Below are 23,871 nucleotides of genomic sequence, written 5' to 3'. Positions count from 1 at the left end.
TTCAAAATTTATATTTTCAGCTTCAACTTAGAGATTTTAGTTCTGAACCCAATCTCCATACTGTCTTATATAGCTAACCCCACATTTTCCCACTTGGATGCTTAATAGGCATCTCTATCTTAGCAGAAGCAAAACTAAACTCTTGATATTTTTTTCCACAATTTATTCCTCCCACAATCTCCCTATGACAGTAAGTGACAACTTCTTTCTACTAGATATTCAGTCCTCAAAGCTTGGGTCATTCTTGACTCTTCTTTTTCTAACACATCATACCCAGTCCTTTAGCCAATCCTTTCAATTCTATTTTCAAATATGTATCCTGAGTCTAATCCCTTTTAACAACTGTCACAGCTCCCACACTACTTCAAGCCACCATTATATCCCATGAAGATTTTCCAGTAACCTTTTACACAGTTTCCCTATAACCATTCTCGCTCTATTACAGACTAATTTCCATATTGTAGCGGAAGATGCTATAACATAATAGCTACAATGTGTAGCACAAAGATGCTTTAAAGTCTAAATCTGAGCACACTTTCTAGTCTCAAATGCTTCAGATCGCTTTCCATCTAAAGTCCTAAGTTCTCAGTGCCCTATATGACCTGGCTATACAGTACACCCCCGACCCCTTCTATAATACTCAGACAATTGCCCACTCTGCTCCAGGCACACCCCCTTTCTTTCTCTTTCTTAACTTCACCATGCAAGGTTCATCTCAAAGCTTTTGCATGTATAACTCTCTTTGTCAGGGACACTCTCTTCTGAGGTTGCCATGTGGCCTGTTACTCATTTCATTTAATCTCTCTGCTTCAAGCTCATCTTTTCTTAAAAAGCTTTTCTCTGACCACCTGTGCTCTTGATCCATTATCCTGTTTTATGTTTATACTAGAGGCCCGTTGCACAAAGAGATTCGTGCAATAGGCCTTCCCTTCCCCTGGTTGCCAGCACCGGTTTTCCTCAGCACCCGGGACCCAGGCCTTCGCTCCGGACAGAGCCTTCAGTCTCCGCAGCTCTGGATGGAGACTTCAGTCTTCGCTCCGCCACTTCGGCCCTACGTATGCAAATTAACCACCGTCTTTGTTGGGTTAATTTGCATACTCTTCTGATTGGCTGGTGAGCGTAGCGGAGGGACAGTTAATTTACATGTTTGTCTATTATTAGGTAAGATTTTTATATCACTTATCAATAATATAACATCGTTTATATTAGATGTGCTTATTGTCTGATGGCTGCCCTGTGCAGGCCTAGAATGTAAAATCCATACAGGCAACAACTTGATGAGTTCTATTGAATGCCTTTTATTATTAAAAATCCCAAAATATCTGGAACATAGTAGGTGCTCAATAAATATTTGAATAAATTAATAAATAGATGAATAGGAAACTCAGTTTTAGATGATGAATAAAAGTCTCATATCTGGAAACTCTGAGTTCATGTGAGAAAACAAGTCATCTGCATGGATCCAGAGGCATCGAACTGACTAAAGTAAGGCTCCTAGAATATAAAACAAACTCAGGATGGGCAGCAAAAACAATAGTGAACCAAGGCTACTAATATCCTTGGCAACTAGCCACAGACGACCAACCAGATCAAGCAGGAACCAGCCTGGCATTTGTGTGCAATATTAGCTCAGATTTCTTGTTGCATAAAGAGAAGGCACATCCACATGAAGCAAATGAGGTTAAAACAAATGCTGACAACTGGTTATAAATTAAATTAGTGGCATTCTCATTAGTTTATGCTTGTTTAGGGAAAGGACATTAGGCAGTAGTTAAATGGGGCAATTTAAAGTGGTTCTAAAAAATATTATAAGTCTGGATTTCTCTTTCTGATATCTTTTCTAGAGAAAACACATATGCCTAAAATAATCTTTTCTAAACCTACATCTGTAATATACAATTGCGGAAACATAAATTTACTTATGGGGACACCAGGACAAAATATAAAAATTGATACAGGCTTTAAAAAACACAGGATATAGAGGTACAGTATATATGACTCTGAAATGACCTTGGGTATATTAACTGGATGAATGGTCACAAAAAAGAACAAGCAGATGCAGTACAGAAGGAAGTGAGGTCATCAAAAATAAGATGACTGAAGAGCAGAACACCATTAGTGACATATTTATTCAGCTACAGGAATAAGTTCTAATGAGGATGAATGGTTGGAATCCTAGAACATAATAGAGCACATGATCATGACCTCAGAGAAATCCTTGTAGGAAAATGGGAATAGAAATAGAGGCTTACCAAAGGAATTGGACTTCTTTCCTTTACACACAACTGATTTTGGATTATGCAGTTTTGAACCCTTGTTAACTGTAATCCTTTAAAAGATTAGTTTAACCAATGCTGTATGTACCGCTGGAAGATATGGATCTGCCAAACTCAACTTATTGATGCTCAAATTACATTCAGCTTCACCACCTTCATCGAGGTGTGCTTTTTGTGTCTAAGGTTTTGTGTGTCTAAGGCTTTGCATGTGTGTCTGCCCAAAAACACGCACACTGGCAGTCAACAAAGGAGAATGGAGATTATATATTTGAGGATAATATATACCTTCATTGTTTTTATAAAGGAATGCTAAAATTCTAACCTCAGTTAAAGAATGAAATGAAGAATATTGTAGGATCTTCAAAATTTCAAAGTCTTTCTTTTAATATATGAAGAACTCAGATGAAGTGGCAAAATACTATACTAACTTGAGCAATGAAACATATGAAAATAGTGGAAAAGCTGAGATGAAAACCCAGATTTCCTAGTGCTGGGTATTATTCCTTTCATTTCACTAGTTTTCAGTCTTTACTTTACAAACAAATAAAACACAACAAAACAACCTTCTCCCTGACAGAACAAATATTTTAAATAAGTATATATTTTCATTTCTATTGTTATGTTTCAGAACATAGCACAAATGTTTCTGTTGGTATATTTTAAGGGTTTGAATTGCAGAAATACTGAAAGGCTTCCTAAATTCTTCACATACACTGCCCTGGGTTAAAGTCACTCAGAGAAAAGAGTATGAAAGAAAAGTCATGCTGTCCAGGGTTAGAGTCACTGAGAGAAAAGAGTATGAGAAGTGTGTGTTACACTGTCAGGCCTTTTCCCTCATCATGGCTTTCAGCATTTTTATTATTTCTTTAAGGATGGAAACACCACTTTGATTTTGTAGGGCCTATGTTGCAATTCAGCATCACAAGAGACAAGCCTTCTTTTTATTTCAATTTATGAAATTTAAATTTTGATGTATTATAGACTCTTCTGATAAACTTTTCCATTGCCAACTTTATTTCTACCAGTTTTAGAAAAAAAGCCATAGTAGGCTCTAAGGTATCTAATTTTCCAATCTTGAATGAGTAACGTTTTTTTTTTTTTTTAATTTATTCTAATTTTTTTAATTAAATTTATTTGGGTGACATTTAATAGGATCATATAGGTTTCAAGTATACATTTCTATGATGCATAATCTGTATATTTCATGGTGTGCCCATCACCTAAAGTCAAAACATCTTCCGTCACCATGCATTTGTCCCCTTTTACTACCCTCAAATCCCCTTCTATCTGGTAACCACCATCCTATTGTCTGTGTCTATAAGTTCAGTTTTATATCCTAAAGATGAGTGACATCATAGGGAATGAGTCGTGTTTCATTTTTGATTCATGCTGTGTGATTCTTATGAATCTGATATTATTATTTCAAGTAAAGAGACCGAGCTCAGAAAACATAACAACTATTAAATGGTTCAAATCTAGACTCATCCTGTCACTGGCAAAATGTCTTTTCATATAGTTCTTTGGGAAAAAGAAATACCCTTTTTATTAACAAGATGAGCATGCAATTGAAGATGAGATGCAAAATACAGGAAGACTTTCAATTTCCTGAAGCTGAAGGCTGTTTCCTATTCACCACTGAATCCTCTACACTTAACACACCAGCTTAACCACTAAAATCTACTGATACTTATTGAGTGTTTACTATGTGCTACTAGCTTTAGGTATGGCCTATTAAGCTCAATAAACACATTTTTAAAGATGTTAGAATAATTATTCTTATTTTATAAAAGAAGAAATGGAGGCTCAGTTAGATGAACTAACTTAATAGGACCACAACGAAGTTGGGTTTCCAGATGAAGAAGTTTGGTCTCAGTACCAACAATATGAATCCACTTCCCAGTGTTGTTATCGAAGACACTTGTTAGGTGAAAACATAACGGGGCCAGGTCACCTGGAGGACTCTGTGACCACACTCCTGTGTCTTTTCCATCTAACAATAGAACTGTAATTTAGAGCTGATTTTTCCTGGGGAGTGAAAGGCAATTACTTTAGAGTTGATGCTCTCTTGCTCATGTCAGTTCACCACCTAGAGGCCATTTTTACAGCTCATCCTCCAAATCACTACATGTAGGGAATTATATCACATCTGACAGGGCTCTTTTGCAGCACCACAGTTATCCCCATTATCATCTCTTTTCTGAAAAGCTCCATCAGTTTTGTTGCTGAACCATCACTCACTTTCCTTCTAAGACTTGATCTTATCTTTTGCAAACACACACACACACACACACACACACACACACACACACACACACACCATTTTCTAGACCATTCATGTATGCCTGGCAGAAAACTTGCAAGAAGGAATAATCTTAACTGAGGATGCTTATTAATTTTTTCATCAGAGATGAACATATTTTTAATTGGCAGCTGGAAGGTTTTCTTTATATAGATGTGGGGAAATGGGCTATATTGTCAGCAAAAAAAAATGAAATGACTTAATATTTAATAAAGAAGTTCTTTGAGATTAGAACATAACAGTTCTCAAAATTTTCATCCTATGACAATTTTATCATCAACAACTTGAGGATGCCCATAAATATAAACTATAAAATTTTGTTTGAAAACGTTGAAGGTTTGAGATCTCCCTAAATCTGTACTCCACAATCTGTGACCTGTAATTTTCAAAGACGTTGAGTAGAGAATTACAGTATTGTGCAATTTAAAATATTTGACAGCATTCAGTTCTTCAACCTAAATGGAAAAACGGTCAGCCCATACTTTCCTGACAGGCACAATAAGGAGAAGCAGACCCACCCCACATAAAATCGTACCGAATCACGCAGACACACCGATACAAAATTAAATCAGACTTCCACCTGAGAATTCAAGAAATGTACTACCTTGCCCCAAACAGGTAAGAATCCGATTACCACAAGGATGGATAGTTACCCATGGCGAAGAAGGGGATTCCCAGCAGGGTGGAGTTGTACTTCCCATCAGTGATGAAGAAGATCCCTGCTGCCGTGACGATGGAGATGCACACTGTGAGCACCCCCAGGAGGCCTAGGAAGGGCTTGCTGCGCAAACAGTCCTTCATGGAGCTGGAGAGGGTGGCTGTGGTCAAGATCAGCACAAGGCTCACCAGGACCTTGCTCCTGGCCAGGATGCTGGTCTTATGAAAGTCTCTCCAGAGGCTAAAGGATGCTAAAGAGTAGAGCTGAAGTTCCTGGTGCTCTTCCTGGAGCTTCCTCATAAGCTTACAGAACTCATTCTCCCACTTCTCCCCTATGAGGTCCTGGGTGGCAGAGCCATAGGTCTGGAGGTAGTAGGTGATTTGAATGGCTCTGGCTGACTTGACCCGTTGGTCCTTGCTGTTTGGCACTTCTACTACCCCGCCCAGTTGGTGTCCAATAAAACTGTTCCTCCCATCCTTGAAAACAGAAACAAAGGGAGACGCAAGTTACAAGAGAGATGCATAATCCAGAGGACAGCTTCTTATTCTAAGTGAAGGAGAACAAGGAAGGCAGAGATGGGCTTTAGCAATTGTGGAACTGATATGTGGGTGGAGTGACATGTTAGATTTTATGTTTCGCCTTTGGGAGCCACATGGGATACCATGCAAGATGATCAGGGTTAGAAAAGATGCAAAGAGAATTATGAAGCTCTACAAGTCTTGCCACATGCATAGGAAATGGGCATGACTATTATTTTGATCTCATCCATACCCTCATTGCCACCATTTCCTTCTGTAACAACCCACTATAATTCCTTAATGTGGATCAAGTTTTATGATTCAGTTTCAGCCCAAAATGGAGCATGGTATGAGTTAACATTTCAAAAGTTAAACTATTCACTTAATAAATAGGTGCTAAACTTTCTAGGGTTAACACACACACCTACACCACACACACTTAGACACACAAACTTTACACACGCATCCATACTCATCCTTTATATTCTGGGAAGACAACTGCATATCACAGAACAAGTAGAATAAAATATTGTTTTGTTTTTATAATCAATTTTATAGTGTTGAAACATTTTTTGAAATCTCATATGAGCATCTATTCACTCATTATAATTTCCCCTCCGAATACATGCCTCAGTCTTACCGTAGGGTGACCTCTTTCCCATAGAATACAGTGAACAAACCCCCTAAATGAGACTGCTCACATTTCAAGTGGGTTTGTTAAAAGTCATCACAACTTCAGAATTTCACATAAGGTAGAGTAGACAAGATCATAAGAGTAGGATATTTATCCCTCCTGTTTAAGGTGCTCCTGAGTCAGACACTGATTCTCATTCAATGTACCTTACCACTTAGAACAAAATCCATGACAGCCATTATTACATTTTAATCAGTTTTTGTTTTCTATGTTTTGTTTTGTTTTTGCCACACTGTCATTTACTCTAATGCCAATGGCTGACAGATGGAATATTGAAACCAATAGCTGGTTGCAAGATGGAATATAACATCAAAAATGGGTAACATCTAAAATGCAGGTATTGAGTGGGACACAGGTATGAAGGTCAATTTATGCCATAAATAAACTGTTTTTGCTAGATCAGGCAAGCCATTTATCTCAAGAGGATATAAAAGAGTAGATTCAGAGCAGAAAGCAAATCTTTCTACAAGGGTAGTACAGAGGGTAACAAACCAACAACGTTATAACCATGGTTATTTTCACCACTGTTATTGTGGACTTGTGTAGTACAGACACCTGTATCTGAGGTTCTTGTTTGTATTTGTATTTTTTTAATATATATTTTATTGATTTTTTACAGAGAGGAAGGGAAAGGGATAGAGAGTTAGAAACATTGATGAGAGAGAAACATCAATCAGCTGCCTCCCGCACACCCCACACTGGGGATGTGCACACAACCAAGGTACATGCCCTTGACCAGAATCGAACCCGGGACCCTTCAGTCCCCAGGCCGACGCTCTATCCACTGAGCCAAACCAGTCAGGGCTGTATTTGTATTTTTAACGTGCACCAAAAGCAACACAAAAGTTTGAGAAATTTACAGAGAGTACAAATGTTGTTAGTAGCATCATCCAGAATTAAGATGAATGAAATTTTATAGTCACTTCACACACCCATATTTTCTCCACATGTTCAATAGAAATAATCTTTCTGTTTAACTCAATCTGGCCAGCTGTAAGTGAACAATATATTTCTAAGTAAGAATTTGATTGAGTTTTTTTTTTTCGTTTACTTGGTTTATCTCCCACTTCCAGTCATCTTTTTAACTTATAAATATCAAACTAAAATTCCAGCTGTAGGTTCACAAAGCTCTGTCTCCACGAAACCCCATGTGTTCTCTGATGAGCTTTAAGTAAAAAGTGGAAAAGCTTTGAGAAAGGCGTGAGAATCCTGACTCACACTGAGAGATTGTGAAATATAGTTTCCTGTGTTTCAGTCCAGGAAACATAGACCCTTAATTAGGCTTGTTTACTTTTGTTTTAAGCTTGGTATAATTTTAAGTTCCAGTCTTGGTTCCTACTTCTTTGAAATCCCATCTGTGATGTTGAGTTGTGCTTTTGATTATTTGAAAGAGTATTTTAAAAGCTGTACATATTCACTTGAGAATGTACAGTTCCACGTATCTTTACTCATTTTCATAATCAAAAAATATTTCTGAGGGATCTTTAGTGACAGAACAAAGATTTATGCATCCCTTAGGCCTCATTTAGAGATTATAGTGGATCAAAGAAGGTGCTGGTAATGTATCCGGACAAAAGTAAAAATTTTAAAAAGGCAAATATAGATTATTAAATAACTGATCTTCATTGGCTTTGGCTAAGAGCTTACCCCCCTTTTGAGGTGGTCTAATTTTCATTTTTTTTATTATTTCATAAAAAAATATGGTTTCATTCCATTATATTCAAATCAAAGCAACAAATAGAATGAGTTTCTCTCTCTTAGTTTGCTTTACTCCATGAATAAGAACAAAATAAGCAAGGTCTTTGGATGTCCTTGAATTGAAAGCGCTATTGAATGGTTCACATTGGAGACAAGCCATTGGTGCAATTATTGTACTCAGTACAGTCTTGAGAAATATACTTTTATACATTATTTGTAAAGGGAATTCTATTATTTTGTAAGGGGAGGCAGAAGAGTTATTCAGTTTCCTAAACTAACCAGTTCATAGGTGCCTCTATGTAGGAGAAAAAAGGAAAGAATATCGCATATGTTGTAATTATCCTCTGGACATGTAAGAAGCTAGGTAGGCTTAATAGAGAGAATACATAATCAGGAGTCATGTGACCTGAATCACTGTGTGCATCTCATTCTAATTGGATAAAAAACCCTTGTCTGGTTCATTTCCCCTAGTAGTGTTCCATTTTCTTATTTATAAAGTGAGTAGATATGAGTATATGAGTAAATGTTTATGACACTGAAGGCATTTTCAGCTCTATCCATATATATAAAAGGTTGATATGCAAAGTGTCCCCTCAGGAGTTCAACCATGAGACCAAGAGTTCAATCACTCACTATGATGTGGGTTGACCACCACCAGGGTATGGCGAGGAACATGGCAGCGGGGCCCTGAGGGAGTGGAGGAAGGAGGAAGGAGGAGGCAGGGAGGCAGGCAGGCAGGGGGAACCGAACCCTGTGGTGATGGTGTGTGGGTGGTGAGAGAAGGATGAGGCAGAGAGGTGGGGAGGTGGGGAACCTCGCAGTGGCAGTGTGTGGACAGCAGCGAGGAAAAGAGGAGGCAGGGAGTTGGGGAACCTGATCAGCCCTGATCGCCAGTCAGGCCTAGGGATCCTACACGTATATGAATTTCGTACACTGGGCCTCTAGTTATTCTATGAAAATACTGTCCAGAAAGCTACTTTGGAGAGATCTAAATGTCAGAATAATATCATTACATCTAATAGAGCCATAAATTGATTATTTTTACATTCTACTCCACTCATTGGGTAGAACTGGTTTGTTTAATTAAATAAGCAACTAGAGGCTCTAAGAAGACAAATCTTCCAGTCACAGGGATGAACACAAGGTTCCAACTCAACTGAGACAACCTCAATTTCAACACTTTCCAGAGTTCTATGGGGTGATTTCAGGGAAGTCAGGCTGGCCCCCATCCTCCACTAAATGTTCTTTATTATTAAAACTATCTTACATGAAGGTCTCCTTTTCCCAATATTTTCCTCTCCATTAAACCAACAGCCAACCATTTAACACATGGTGATTCATTTCCTCCTTTCCCAGTAAAACCTCCTACACAAATTCTGAAATTCTTTTGAGTGCAAAATCACTTTTATGTCTCAATGAAGATAAATCTTGAAATAAAAATATGACAAGATGGTAACATATTACTTTCATATGCTCTCCTTTTTCAGTGTTTCACTGAATTCAACTGTCATTATTAGGATGAGATAAATTGAAGTCCCCAACTCATATCCTGTGACCATTTCCACTCCTCCTCAATATGTTTTCCATATTAAAGGTGAAACATATTTCCCCAGTTCTAAATAAAATCACATAATTTCTTCACTTAAAACTTTCTACTAGCTTCCACTTGTACCAGGAATAAAATAAGAACCCCTTACCAGGCCTGCAAGGCCCTGAATGGCTCATTGCTGGTTGAGCCCACAGACCTCTTCTCCTAGTCTTCCACTCATGAATTCTGCACCAGCTTTTCTGCCTTTTCACCTACTCCCTGAAGTTAATTTTCACTTCATGGCCTCTGCACCAACTATACCCTCTGCCTAGAATGCTTTTCTCTGTTCTTATAGCCAAGGCTACTTCCTTATGGAGATCTCAGCTTCTAATAGACTATTTGAATCACATGGTATAAACTAGACACCTCCTTCCCAGCAATCACTCCATCACATGGTCCTATTTTATTTCCTTCCTGCTAAGCATTTCTACCTGTAGTGACCCTCCATTGATCATTTAATCATTCCTTTTTCTGTCTCTTCCAGGAGAATGTGTGTTCATTGAAAGCTGGCATGTTTCCTATCTTGCTTACTGATAATCTCCCTGGGCCTAGAACAAAGCCTGATGTATAATAAACACGTCATAATATTTAACTCAGTGAGTTCACTCAGAGGTGTGATAACATTACTTTTTGGAGACTACTTTGCTAAGAAGGGGAGAGTAAGGGACAGATCAAAGTATTTGAGGACAATAGGACCTCAGATGAAGAGAGGTGTGCATATAAATTAGAGATGATACAGAAGAAAACAAACTTTACCCTTTTTTTTCAATCTGCTTAGTTTAGTGAAATATTTTCCTTAAATATTTTTCCTCTTCTACTTCCTCTGCACACTAATAATGTGCAGTAAGCTTGTCAAAGGACAAGGGGACTTAGTGAGTAGCCAGAAAAAGGATTTGTATGCACTATAGTTGGGACAAAGAACAGCACGAGATGTTCAAAGAACTGAAGGAAATTATGGAGTTTGAGACTAGAGAGGAAAGCAGGGTCTCCTCCGTAAGGGCCATGAGAGGCATATTGAGTTGGACTTAACTGTCCTGTGGTAGGAAGCCCTGGTGAGTTTTAAGCAGGGGGTATAGCATGCTTTACTTTTTGGAGTGCTCACTCTGATTGCTCTGTGGATCATGATATAGGGAGTCGGATGACTCTAAAGGAAAGAGCTCAGTCAGAAGGCCCCTGCAGTATTTCTGGTTCTTGATGCAGCATGAATAAAATGTCAGCTGAGTCAGTCCCTGGTAGGTAAATTCTCCCAAGGTGAATCAGTGGAAGTACAGGTCACGATGCTGTCTCACGGCCATGAAGCATCTCATTACATTATCTCCCTAGGAGCAGTAATGCCAGGAAAAAAAAATATATATATATCTTAGGCTCTTTAGGTCTTTTTTTAGTTTACAGTTACTACTCTTAGTTTATAGTTAGTACTTTGTAGCTCTTAAAATTACTCCCATGCAAGCTACACCTCTAGAGTGGAAAAGAAAATTAAACTCTCAGAGATATGATCAAAGAATAAATTCTTAAAGAGATGCAAGAGGAAAGAGACATTAATGCTATAAAAAATTATGCAGAAAGTAAATTACTTGATGATGCTTTGATATTATAGGGAGTAAGTGTCATATCTGCTCAATGTATGCACTAGGTTTGCATTAAGATATTTGCTATGACTGCAAGACAATTTGGAAACACAGCTTCTGTCCAAGGCAACTGCAATTCAAATTTCATTAATATTTGATGAGGGAGACCCTGTAATGATGTTGGAAATTTTTAGATGGTCAGTTGCCTTTATTGCTGACAAGAATACTAGTTCCTTTGTCAACAAGAATACTAGTTCCTATGTATGGTAGATAGTGATATTTCTAAAGAAATTGTAAGGTTTTTTTTGTGTGTGTGCTTTTTTGTTTGCTAGTTTGTTTAAACAAGATTTTTCCTCATACATATTTCTTAATTTATCCTCTGATTTATTCTCAGTATCAAGTATACACATAAAGTGGGATTAAATAAAATCATCAACAATCTTGAATTTTGTCTCTAGAGCTTCATGTTTAGTAGAAACACAGCAAATACAGAGAAAGCAAGTTCATTTTCCTTTAGTTAAAAAGAAAAAATCAAGAGTCATGTTCAAAATGGAGGCTTTAAAGCATTAAAATGCTCTGATAAAGAATAAATTAAAATTCTTATGCATATTACTAAGTTAGGAGAGTGCAATCATACATTTCTTGTTTTTTTTCAAAGAGGAAGGTTAAAAAATAATTTTCTGTGTTGCTGAAATGAAATCCTATATAATAAAAGGCTAATATGCAAATCGACCAAATGGTGGAACGACTGGTCACTATGATGTGCACTGACCAACAGGAGGCAGATGCTCAACGCAGGAGCTGCACCCTGATGGCCAGTGTGCTCCCACAGGGGGAGCACCGCTCAGCCAGAAGCTGGGCTCGCAGCTGGCGAGCACAGTGGCAGTGGCAGGAGCCTCTCCCGCCTCCGCGGCAGCGCTAAGCATGTTTGACTGATGGCTTAGGCCCATTTCCCTCAGGGAGTGGGCCTAAGCCGTCAGTTGGACATCCCCTAAGGGCTCCCAGACTGCAAGAGGGTGCAGGCCAAGCTGAAGGACACCCCCGGGGTGCATGTATTTCATACCCCCAGGCCTCTAGTAAGAATATAAAATATGTTTAACATAACACAATAGCATATCAATTAACTTTGACTTGGTTGGAAATTTTTAACACATGGCCAACTCGGTTCCAAGACTTAAGAACTTTCTTTTCAGTCACTCCTTGATGGGGGTGCTATACTGGAGGAGCCTCAAGTCACCAATGAGGACACAGAGGCTGAAGCGGGGCAGAGTTTGCCACTGCAAATATGCCCCTTTGAGATATGGATTATTTTAAGCTGGTTCTTTGTAAGGTCCAGAAGGCTCAGGAAGAACCTTTGACCTTCCCTCTAACTGCCTTAAAGAATTTAAGGTAGAAGGTCTGGTCCAGAGAGGAGCTAGTACCATCAATAACGATAGTTTAGTCTGGGAACTAGCCCAGCCCTTCAATCAAAGTCCTTTCTATGTCACACTGTCTCAAGATGTTCCAGCAAACATTTGTTTACTAAACATTAACCATTTTCATCTTCTGGGTGAGGTGAATTGCTTTATTTCCCTTGGAAGTCCCAGACCCCTACCTCCTTCTCCATAGTCCAGAACGTTACACATATACAACTGGTCCTCGAATAATGTCATTTTAGTCGATGCTATTTCAATATAACATTGATGAAAAAAAAGTAATTCCTAGCTGGGGCCACTGTCTGTGTGGAGTCAGCACATTCTCCCCATGTCTGCCTGGGTTTTCTCCAGGGATTCGGGTTTCCTTCCACATCCCATAGATGTGCAAGTGAGGTGAGTGGACTTGTCCAAATTGTCCCAGTCTGAGTGAGTGTGGTGTGAGTGGCCCTGCGATGGAAGTGCATCCTGTCCAGGGTGGGTCCCACTTTTCTCCCTGAGCTGCTGAGGTGGTCTACAGACACCCATGACTCTGAACTAGAATAAGTGCGTAGGAAAATAATTATCTTACTTATTTTTTTAATGTTTCTTAAATATATGTATGACTCACAGTTATTTGTTTTGTTTTTGTTAATCTTCACCCAAGGATACTTTTTCCATTGATTTTTAGAGAGAATGGATGGGAGTGGAGGAGGGAAGAGAGAGAGAGAGAAGGAGAGAGTGAGAGAAACATCAATGTAAGAGAGATACATTGATTGGTTGCCCCCTGCATGTCCCTGACTGGGGCTGGGTATAGAACCTGCAACCCATGTACCTGCCATTGACCGGGGATTAAACTTGCTATCCTTTGGTGCTAGGGCCAACGTTCTAATCACTGAGAATGCTGGTCAGGGTTGTATTGCTCACATTTAATTCAATGTTTAATATCAGAAATGTTTTGGATCTAACTTTGAGGTTTGGTGATGGTTTTGAGGACAGAAATATGCTGTAGGAACCTAAATCTTGTTTATATCAATTAGCCTGTAGTAAAAGTGGTCTCACTATATGTCATTTCACTTAAAGTCACATTTTCCAAAAATCTACTATTAATTGGGGACTTAATGTACCTCATTTTGCCTTACTGTCTTTGGAATTGTCATGCTTATGTGAGTTCCCCGTGTGTACATATTAAATTTTATTTTCTCTTTTTAATCTGCCTTATGTCATTTTAATTATTTGACTAGCCATAAGAACCATGAAGGAAAGGGGGTGTTATTTCCTAGGCCACAAGGCCAAGTGAGAGAAAACGATGTGAGTGAAGTCATACAGCTCCTAAGTGACACAGCTGGTCACATGATTCTTCTTTCTGACACCAATGCTCATGCTTTTAACTCCACTGCATATATGTTTGAATAATTTATTGATATACTTGAATAAAAGGAAGCAAATAGCACTTATGCACACAGACTCAAGTGTTCAATGGTCTTGCTTAGAGTCTCAGCGTCCACACTGACAACTGTGGAGATCTCTCAAGCTCTGGACTTCAGTTTTATTGTTGGTTAACATAAGAATCCTAAGACATTGTGAGGGTCAAGTGTGTTAACACACATGAAACATTTAGAATCATGCTCAGAAAGTGCTGCATGTTATTCTTATTAATATATATCATGACTTCAACATTTAAGTGAGACTGTCTATTTACTTAGCCATCTAAGATTATTTCACATTTGTCAGCAAACGACTGAAACAGAACACCTGGTTGCAAGTTGCAGTTGTAATACTTTACATCAGGGCGACAGGGGACATGCTGTTGACTTCTCTGAATGCCAACTCCCTCATCTCCAAAATAAAAGCTTTGGCTTACATTCTCTCTAAAGGTCTTATTAGCTCTGTATTTAATGATTCATCTGTGGGAAAGTCATTAGAGACTGCAAAGTAGGCTGGAGAAGTCTGCCCTGAGGGGGAGAAAAAAAGAAATAAGAAGGAAGGAGAAACACTAGATGACCCATGTTCATTTCCATAGAAACAAGAAGGTTTTCTTGTCTTTAAATCTGGACCCAATAGCTTTTTTCCTCTTTCTTTGAATAGTTTCCAGAGAGAATTCTTATCAAACAGAAAAAGATCAAGAATTTGCCCCATTTTGCCTAGATGTAAATCATCTCTCAGTAGCCCAGATGAATTAATTTAGTTCCTAGCAAAATTCATTTTAGCTTCGGTTTTCTATTTCATGAGTATCATCTCCCCTGTATTGGTTTTACTTAGGATAAATATTTGTAATTTCTCCTTACTCAGGTAAAATATTTGCACAAATTAAGAAACAATGTGTGGAAGTAGAGCTAGCGTTTATATTAAATGTGAGGCAAAGAAACAATAAACATTTTGTTTCTTTGTACCTCATATTTGTGACTCTATCCTGAAAATTTCCATAAGAAGCAATATTACCATTTTATATGAGTCTTTCCACAAAAGAATTGTTGTCATTTAATTAGCTAGTATATTACTATTAATAAAAGGAAGCGAGCATAGGGAAGGCCAGACATTATAAGGGGTCAGCTGGGAAGCTTCACCAGGAAACTACAGCTTCACACAGCATTATTCCTCCAAGGAGATTAACTACTCTCTCTTCCCGCATCTGGTATTGGATTGTTGGGAGGAGCAGGAGGAGATAGGCATATGTGTAGTGAAGTGGGGCTGATATAGTGAAAGTGCTTGGCTATTAGTCTAGCCTGAGGAACAGTGGATTGGCTAGGGGATAGACCCCAGCAGAAATGAGTGAAATCTTGGAAAGTTAAAATCCCCAAAGAGTTCCCACTCTTCCTGTGCCCCTTTCTTTTGCTCCATGACTAGCACTCACCCAGGCATTCAGGTATTCTCTCTTCATAGACATGTGACCTTGAGCAAGGCCATGCAGACCCCACATGCAGTGGACTGCAAGCTAAGCTAGCCAGATGCTGGACTGGACTGGACTTTAATATGACATAGAAACTATGGGCAGCAGCCTTAATTCTGGCCTGCTGAAGACAAGATTGAACTTCTTCCATGGTGAGAGGAACAGAGATGGGAGCTTCCCATCTTGGAGGGAGCTTTTTTTACATCATCAATAATGCTTTCCAGGAAATCCCATCCTCCTATGGGGACCTCAGGAAATTCTTTTCCTCACAACATCCCAAGAACTCCACTTCTACTGATAACAGAATCACAATCATTCATGGGCAAATAGTCCATATCTACGAATATTTAACTCTGATGCTGGTTACATAAAGGAAGAATATACATCCCTCTTGTTGGAGCATTTCAGGAATGCAGAAAGGCCCTGAATAGAGGGATTGAAAGTCTCCTCCTTCAGGACAGCTTTCCTTGTGGGTTAAGAAACTTCTCCAACAAAGACTCATACTTTATAAGGCCTGCGGCACCAGGGCCATCAGCACCCCTGAGTGGAAAAGTAGATCAGACTGACAACCTACAGAGGCAAACCTCAGAACAGAGCTCAAAACATCCTCACAGAAATGGGAAAGTTAGGGCAAAACAAAAGTATAGGCACTGCAGGTATCTACATGGGGCACTAATGTGGAGAGTTCCTGGGGTTCCTAGTACATGACACACAGATGGAAACAGGCAAGAAGAGCAATGGTATTCCCTTCCTCGAGAAATATTCAGTGAGTGCATGTTCTGTGTCTCTGTGTCAGCCAGGTATGAAGGACAGAATGGTAAACAGCTATAGTTCTTACCTTCAAAGAGCCTATGGCTCTGGGTGGAGTGAGGGGTTGGGGAAGATAAATAGGCAGGCAGACATCTGGTACTGGTTAACACAAGATGCTAAGGTAGCACTAAGAAGGAATGACCCAGCCTAGTAGGGACTAAGAAGACTTTCCAAAGAAGGTGGCATCTTAGCTGGGACTTGAAGCATGAGTGACAATTACCCAAGTGAACGTGGAAATGTGGATGGTGGACATGGGGAGGAATGGTCTTCTTCCAGACAGAAGGAAAAATATGTGCCAAGGTCTAGGAAGGAGAGTAAGCATGTTGAGTTCCTGGGACTTTGAGAGTGACTGAAATATACAACGGGGGCTACCGAGGAGCAGTGATGCAGCGATGGGTACTGGTAGTGAGTATGGAGGTTTGCTTATTCAAATGCTCTCTTTACCAGCAGTGTGAGGAATAAACTTTTGGTGTGTATTGAGGACAGAGATGGGCACTAGATAGGGGGCAGTAGATCATTTTTTCCCCTCCTCATAGCTTTGTCTATACCAAGACTTACCTAACTGATTGTATGAGCATCAAAAAAAAGACTTTTCAGATCTTATGGAATGCATACTATTCTGAAAATAAATTCTTCCCATACCCAGAAGCAGCATGTCTTCTGGGGTGCTGATGAATTCTTGAAGAAAAGTTTACATGCAAGGATAGTTGGAAGTGATCTATTTCTTCTAATGATCCCCATAAATCCAAAAAATTAAAACAATATCTGTGTTGAGAGCATGGGAAGGTGAATTGTTAGTCTATGTCTAGAAAACAAGATAAGGGCAAATAAATGAAAGATAAAGTCTCTGTACTGGAAGAGTTTATAATTTTTTAAATATATTTTATTGATTTTTTTACAGAGAGGAAGGGAGGAATAGAGAGTTAGAAACACCAATGAGAGAGAAACATCGATCAGCTGCCTCCTACAAACCCCCTACTGGGTATGTGCCCACAACCAAGGTACATGCCCTTGACCGGAATCAAATCTGGGACCTTTCAGTCCGCAGGCCGATGTTCTATCCACTGAGCAAAACTGGTTAGGGCAAGAGTTTATAATTTTGTTATAGAAACAAATCACAGAAATAATAGGGCAAAAAATGAAGCAGAATAGAGCATTATAACATGGAATACATCACTGAAGAATCAAGATAATTGCTGAGAGCTGCAAAAATTATTTACATATGGTATGATCTCAGCCATGTTAAAACAAATATGCGCATATAAATATTCAAAGGAAATTATCAACATTTTAACATTGGCTCTTATTTCTCATAGAATTATAGGTTGTCTGTTTTCTTAGTTAGTTGGGCTATTTTATATTATATATATATATTTTTTTTAAATATAGGGACTTATCAACAAAAATAATAACAAATGTGTTAAGGGAACTGAATAAAGGGTAGAGAGAAATGGGAGGGATAAATTTGATACAACTACTAATCAAATGTCACTTCTGCAGTTGGGAGAGGTGAGAGGGCCAAGAATCAGGACTCCCTTATTTCCAGGCTTATGTTATAAGCAATCTTCCTTGTGGCATCTCAGTGAACTTGAGATATGATGGTTTGTTCATTCTTCATTAAGGACTGTGATTTGGTCCATTAAGATGTAATGAAGAATAACCTTGAAGTTATAGGTTAGTCCACAGCAGATTCTTGGGTTCCATAATATTGTAAAATGCTAACACACACTTAAGTCTGGAGCTGATCTGACCTTGCACTTGGCTATGTGTTTTCTTTTCAAATAAAATATTTTGAGGACCTTGGTAGCTCAATATCGCTTTTCTTGTATTGAACTTGAATTCCAAAATTCATGGGGTTCTTGTTCATTTTTGTCTTTGTATCCTTCTTTCCCATGCATTATTTTTCTTTAATTTGAAAACGAAGGCCAAATTATTTGACCCAATGAAAAAAAGTTAGGGTATGCATAAAGCATCATTTTAGTAAAAGCTGGTTTCTTTCTTTCTTGAATTATCCAGATACTTGTAATTGCAAAGATCTAGATTATGAGGTTGATTAAAACTTTCAGGAAATACGTCATCAATTTGTGCAGCTTGCAGATAGGGTTGCTATTTACGAACTCCATTTTTCTAACTTCTATTTTGCTTTGATTTCCAAGATTGTAGCATTGTGTTCATTCAAAGAGGTCTCCTCTGATATGAGTACATGTGGCCCTTTACCATTGCTATCTGTTTTATCGTTCCAACTAGACTTCCAGATTCACTGAAGGTAGGAAATGAAGGCTGTACCTTTCCCAAGCTAAATCAAATACTTTGGGGCACGTAATTCAGGGAAGCGTAGAAGAATGAACACACAGTGAAAGAATGTGAAAGCAAGAGTGCAGCATTCATATGCAGTTGATGTTAGAATCTTAACCCTTTGATAAAACAAAAGTGACACCCTTATATCTCTACTGAAGATGAATCAGATCTTAGTTTCTCATTGTCTTATATGAACAACCTCCCTGTCTCTTCCTGGCTCCAACTCCTTGCTCCCCTACTCCTCCTGCCTAGCAGTTTCTCCGGCTCTTTCTCTCTTTTCTTTCCTATCTCCCCCACCCCTCTGATCTGCCTCCAGTTTCCTTTCTTTCTCTTCCCCCTCCCTTTTCTGGCCTTCCTTTATTTGAAAGACAACTACCTCGAAGTCACAGTGAGGGATATTATCGAACTATGTCAGTAAAATGCCAGATAAAGAATCCAACGTGTGCTTAAGTCCATTTTATCTTCACTAAATTACCTTTTCTTTTTAATCCCTGAAAGGACAGACATGCTTTGAAAGTATCGTGTGTGATACACATTCTAATGAGACCCCTGCAATTGTTCTGTACAACCACCAAGATATTCAGCCTCAAAGATATAAAAATAATTGAAAGTCTCTTGATAAAGCCAAGGAAATAACTACTCTCCTATCTCGCGGCTCCATGTGGGAGTTAAATATTGCTTCTCTCAGCACAGGAGACGAGGATGTAAAGGTTCACCTTTGCAAGTGTGTTAACATTTTCTGTGTCGATGTGGCATGGTTTAGGAAGTGCATTAGCTCCTCTTTGAATTAAACTGTATGTTCTTGTATATCTAGCGAAGGAGTATCTGGATGCCTTTGGAAGGTAAAATTTTAAAAATTAATAAAACTTTTAAAATATACCCAAATGAAAAATTAACTCATAAGCAAAATACCTTTTTTTTGCAGGATAGTTTAAAACTTACTGCAAAAGATTTTCTATAAGTCTTTAAAGATTTAGAAAATAATTTTGTCTCTGTTTCTTGAGAGCAAAAAAATTGCCCACCTGGTATCTTTCTTTAAAGCGAAGGCTCAAGTTGTTTTTGTTTAAAGCTAATATAAAGCTAAGTTAGTATTAAAGGTAATGAATAACTGTGGACTTTAATTTTAGTAAGGCAGGTTAAACTTCATGTTTCCTTATTATTTAAATAAGAACAATTCATAGAACACTTATATACAAATGTTCTTAGTTTATATCTATGTGAGATTTCTTAATAGTAATATCTATTAATTAAAATCTTTCATTTGGCCGAAACTGGTTTGGCTCAGTGGATAGAGCGTCGGCCTGCGGACTGAAAGGTCCCAGGTTCGATTCCGGTCAAGGGCATGTACCTGGGTTGCGGGCACATCCCCAATAGAAGATGTGCAGGAGGCAGCTGATCGATGTTTCTCTCTCATCGATGTTTCTAACTCTCTCTATCTCTCTCCCTTCCTCTCTGTAAAAAATCAATAAAATATATTAAAAAAAAATCTTTCATTTGACCACATATCTCCATTTTTGGTTTGGAACATATGGTAAACTTAATAAGTTAGGTGGTAATAAGTTACAGTGAGTAAAAGCAAACTTGATGAATCACCCCAAAAGATTCTGACGATTGATTTACTTAGATTTTTATGAAATAGGGAAAAATATTAAGACAGAGAGTTGCATTATAATAAAAGCAACTATCACTGTGAATTTACTATTCCGAATCAGGCCAATTTTCAGAGGTTCAACCCACATTAAAGCCTTTGGGAATTTGATTGCTTCCACTACATAAACATGACTGCTGCTACTTCCAGCCACACATAAATATCCCGCCTAGCTCTGTCAGTTCTGATATCACCTAGTCCTATTTCATGGAGTTTGGAGGTAATGCTTCTAATCAAAATTGCACTCCTTATTTTAGGTTGGTTAAAATTTACTTCTGAATATTTCAAAATAGTGCCAAGTTTCAGCAGCCCCATTTCTCATAATTTTGACAGTCAATGGATTTTTTTTAAGTCACTAACTTTCCTTTCAAAGGACAAAACTTTAGCCTATAGAGCAGCGGTTCTCAACCTGTGGGTCGAGACCCCTTTGGGGGTCGAAGGACCCTTTCACAGGGGTCGCCTAAGTCCATCGGAAAACACATATATAATTACATATTGTTTTTGTGATTAATCACTATGCTTTAATTATGTTCAATTTGTAACAATGAAAATACATCCTGCATATCAGATATTTACATTACAATTCATAACAGTAGCAAAATTACAGTTCTGAAGTAGCAACAAAAATAATTTTATGGCTGGGGGTCACCACAACATGAGGAACTGTATTAAAGGGTCGCGGCATTAGGAAGGTTGAGAACCACTGCTATAGAGAATTCTATCCAACATGTGCTTAAGAAATGTACTGAGATCTCCCCATTCTTCAGAGGAAAGATATAGAGTGCTTAGTCAAATGACCTGGTTACCGCAGTGATGATGGCAAAACCACTTTAGCATCTCAGGCCATATAGCTGGCAATGGCAGTTTGCTTTAAAGTTTGGAGAACTTGGGCTTTAATGCTAATTTGATCACTTATCACTGCTGTGACTTTTGGAAAGTTGCTTAGACTTCTGAGCTTCTTTCTTTAATCATGAAACGGGACTGCCTAGATCAGCCGTGGGCAAACTACGGCCTGCAGGCCGGATCCTGCCCGTTTGAAATGAATAAAACTAAAAAAAAAAAAAAAAAAAAAAGACCGTACCCTTTTATGTAATGATGTTTACTTTGAATTTATATTCGTTCACACAAACACTCCATCCATGCTTTTGTTCCGGCCCTCCGGTCCAGTTTAAGAATCTATTGTGGCCCTCGAGTCAAAAAGTTTGCCCACCCCTGTCTAGATCATAAGCTTTATTATAAGAAATTTTCTATGATATTTGAAGAGGAATAGCACCCTGTGTGTTACTTTGTAAGGGCTCTATCAAGAGCTATTATCTAATTTATAATAATAAAAGCATAATATGCTAATTAGACAGGACATCCTTTCAAACATCCTTCCTTCTGGACAAAGCTGCAGTGGGTGGGCTGTAGCAGAGGTGGCAGAAGCCCCCCCTCCCCCCACCCGTCTTCCCCCCTCCATGGCAGCAGCAGGCAGGGGCCGCAGCGGCAGTGGGCAGGGACCGGGACCAAGGCCTTTGCACAATTTCATGCATTGGACCTCTAGTTACAAAGTAATGATTCAGTTATCTTACAATGAAATAAACTCAGGCCATGGTCCTTGGCACTGAAAACATTCCATTGACTCTCAGCCTAAACCACAAATACAAAAAGGGTCCAGGGCTCCTAATTAGGGTATATTTAGCTACAAGGGGGGACAAAAGGTGTTAATACCCTATCCCAGTCCTGGGGGGCCACTCTCTATACAACTTAAAGCTTGCTCCCAGCTTAATGCAGTTTTAGGAGACAGGTTGTATCTGGTCTATTAGAGGGAATCTAAAATTGCTGATTCAAATTTCCCTTAAATGTCCACCTGGACATGGGCTTTCTCTAACCTGGAAAACAATGCATGATCATAACAGAGCAAATTCTGGGACAATTGAGTTCATGTGGTTCACCCTCCTTCACTGTAGGCTTCCCAGGATTCACTGGGTGCAGGAATTGAGTCAGGCCTGTATGTCATCACTGTCACCTGCTTTTACTCTAGGTACCAAACGTTTACTCCAGTTGTGATACATTTCATGGTTGAAAGAGGACCTATGGCTTTGTGGCATTCTCTGCAGCCAGGAAATGATGGAAGTGAGAATCAAGCCTGCAGGTTCCACAGTACAGAATCCCCCCCCCACCCCCCCAGAAAGGTCCTAACTAAAATTACCGGGTGAAATCATGAAGGAGCCTCACTAGCTTCCTGGTTGTGTACCTGTCTTTAAATTTCATATATAAAATGTCAGCCTGCAAAAGCCAAATGAGGTTATTCTAAACTCAGGCGGTTTCATTTTGTGTTTTCTGATCCATCATCTGATCACCCAACTGGATATTTCAGAGGAATATAACTTAATCAAAATAAGTTACAGAAAGCTTTGATTTCAATATATTTGTTTCAGTGCCGTATTTCATGCTTGCTATAGATATTAAATGTTCTCTTATTCTGTAACATGTTACAGACATCACTGAAGTTTGCTAAAGAATGGCAAGAATATTTTTTCTAGCACAGTGTTAATATGGATTCAATGTATTTCAACTTCCCATTGATAGCAAATACCTTCAACCAAATGACTTGGTTATATTAAAGTGAAGAGAAGGGGAAAATACAGTTAGAAATGGAAATACAAAAATGGTACACACAGACATTATTTTCAACTTCACACACTCAATAAAGACCTAGTTTTTTAGAGCACCTGCTACAAACCGGGCTATTTTACAAAATATAAGCGCAAAAATACAAAAGGCTGGTCCATTGTCCTTAAGAACATTCACTGTCACTCTCTCACTGCAGCACAGATTAATTCTGCATAATGTTGTAGTAGTCAGAGAATCGGAGGTGACTATGTCTTGCCTATCCCTTATGAATAGGCCAGAGGCTCTCTTTTGTACAGAGCTTATGTAAAGAAAACAATCTGACATCCTTCATTTACATGGAGGTACTTTGTGGAAGCATGATTAACTTAGTAAGTGGGTGTCTGCTTCAGTGGAAAGATGAGGGCTATGTGAAGCCACTGCAATCAGTTATGTAAGCAGGTATTTATGGGAGACTTTTCATATGCATATTGTTACATCAATGCACCATTGAAAACATCAATAGCAACACAAACATGGAAAACAACACTCCCTTAGAATGGACTGGCAGCACTGGAGCTGTTTACAAGGAAATACCTGGTCAGGGTCTAAGGGAGTGGACTGGCCCTCGGAACTGAGCTAGCCAATTTGGGATAACAAAGGCCTCTTCCTGCTGTGGAGGGGCAGTGAGTCCCACCACACCCTCCAGGAGAAGTCTGAGGAATGGTGTTCGTTATTGCTCATCCAGACAGAAAAGAAGAATGAAATGAGGGAGGCATCAAAAGGGACTGTGTATCATCCAAAAGAAAGTGAGACAGTTGCCATTGAAAATCACTAAAACAAGAAGTAATTTGATGAGGTATATGTGTTTGCAGTTCCCTCTGGTAGCAATATGAAGAATGATCTGAGGGGTGTGTGTGTGTGTGTGTGTGTGTGTGTTGAG

General features: G+C 38.8%; 1 protein-coding gene across 4 annotated transcripts in view; it reads right to left on the bottom strand.

Annotated features, from left to right (window-relative positions):
* PTCHD4 (patched domain containing 4) overlaps nucleotides 1-23,871 on the bottom strand; it is a gene marked incomplete at its 5' end in the record, with an annotated part of 169,410 nt that overhangs the window by 106,325 nt on the left and 39,214 nt on the right. For all 4 annotated transcript variants that reach the window (XM_081093691.1, XM_081093693.1, XM_081093690.1 and 1 more), the window contains one exon: nucleotides 5,229-5,709. In XM_081093691.1, the coding sequence (XP_080949817.1) occupies nucleotides 5,229-5,709 (481 nt within the window). The remainder of the gene's footprint in view (nucleotides 1-5,228; nucleotides 5,710-23,871) is intronic.

The sequence above is a fragment of the Myotis nattereri genome (assembly GCF_964212035.1).
Source record: "Myotis nattereri genome assembly, chromosome: 6".
Classification (NCBI taxonomy): domain Eukaryota; kingdom Metazoa; phylum Chordata; class Mammalia; order Chiroptera; family Vespertilionidae; genus Myotis; species Myotis nattereri.
This window is presented reverse-complemented; position numbering and strand designations above follow the sequence as displayed.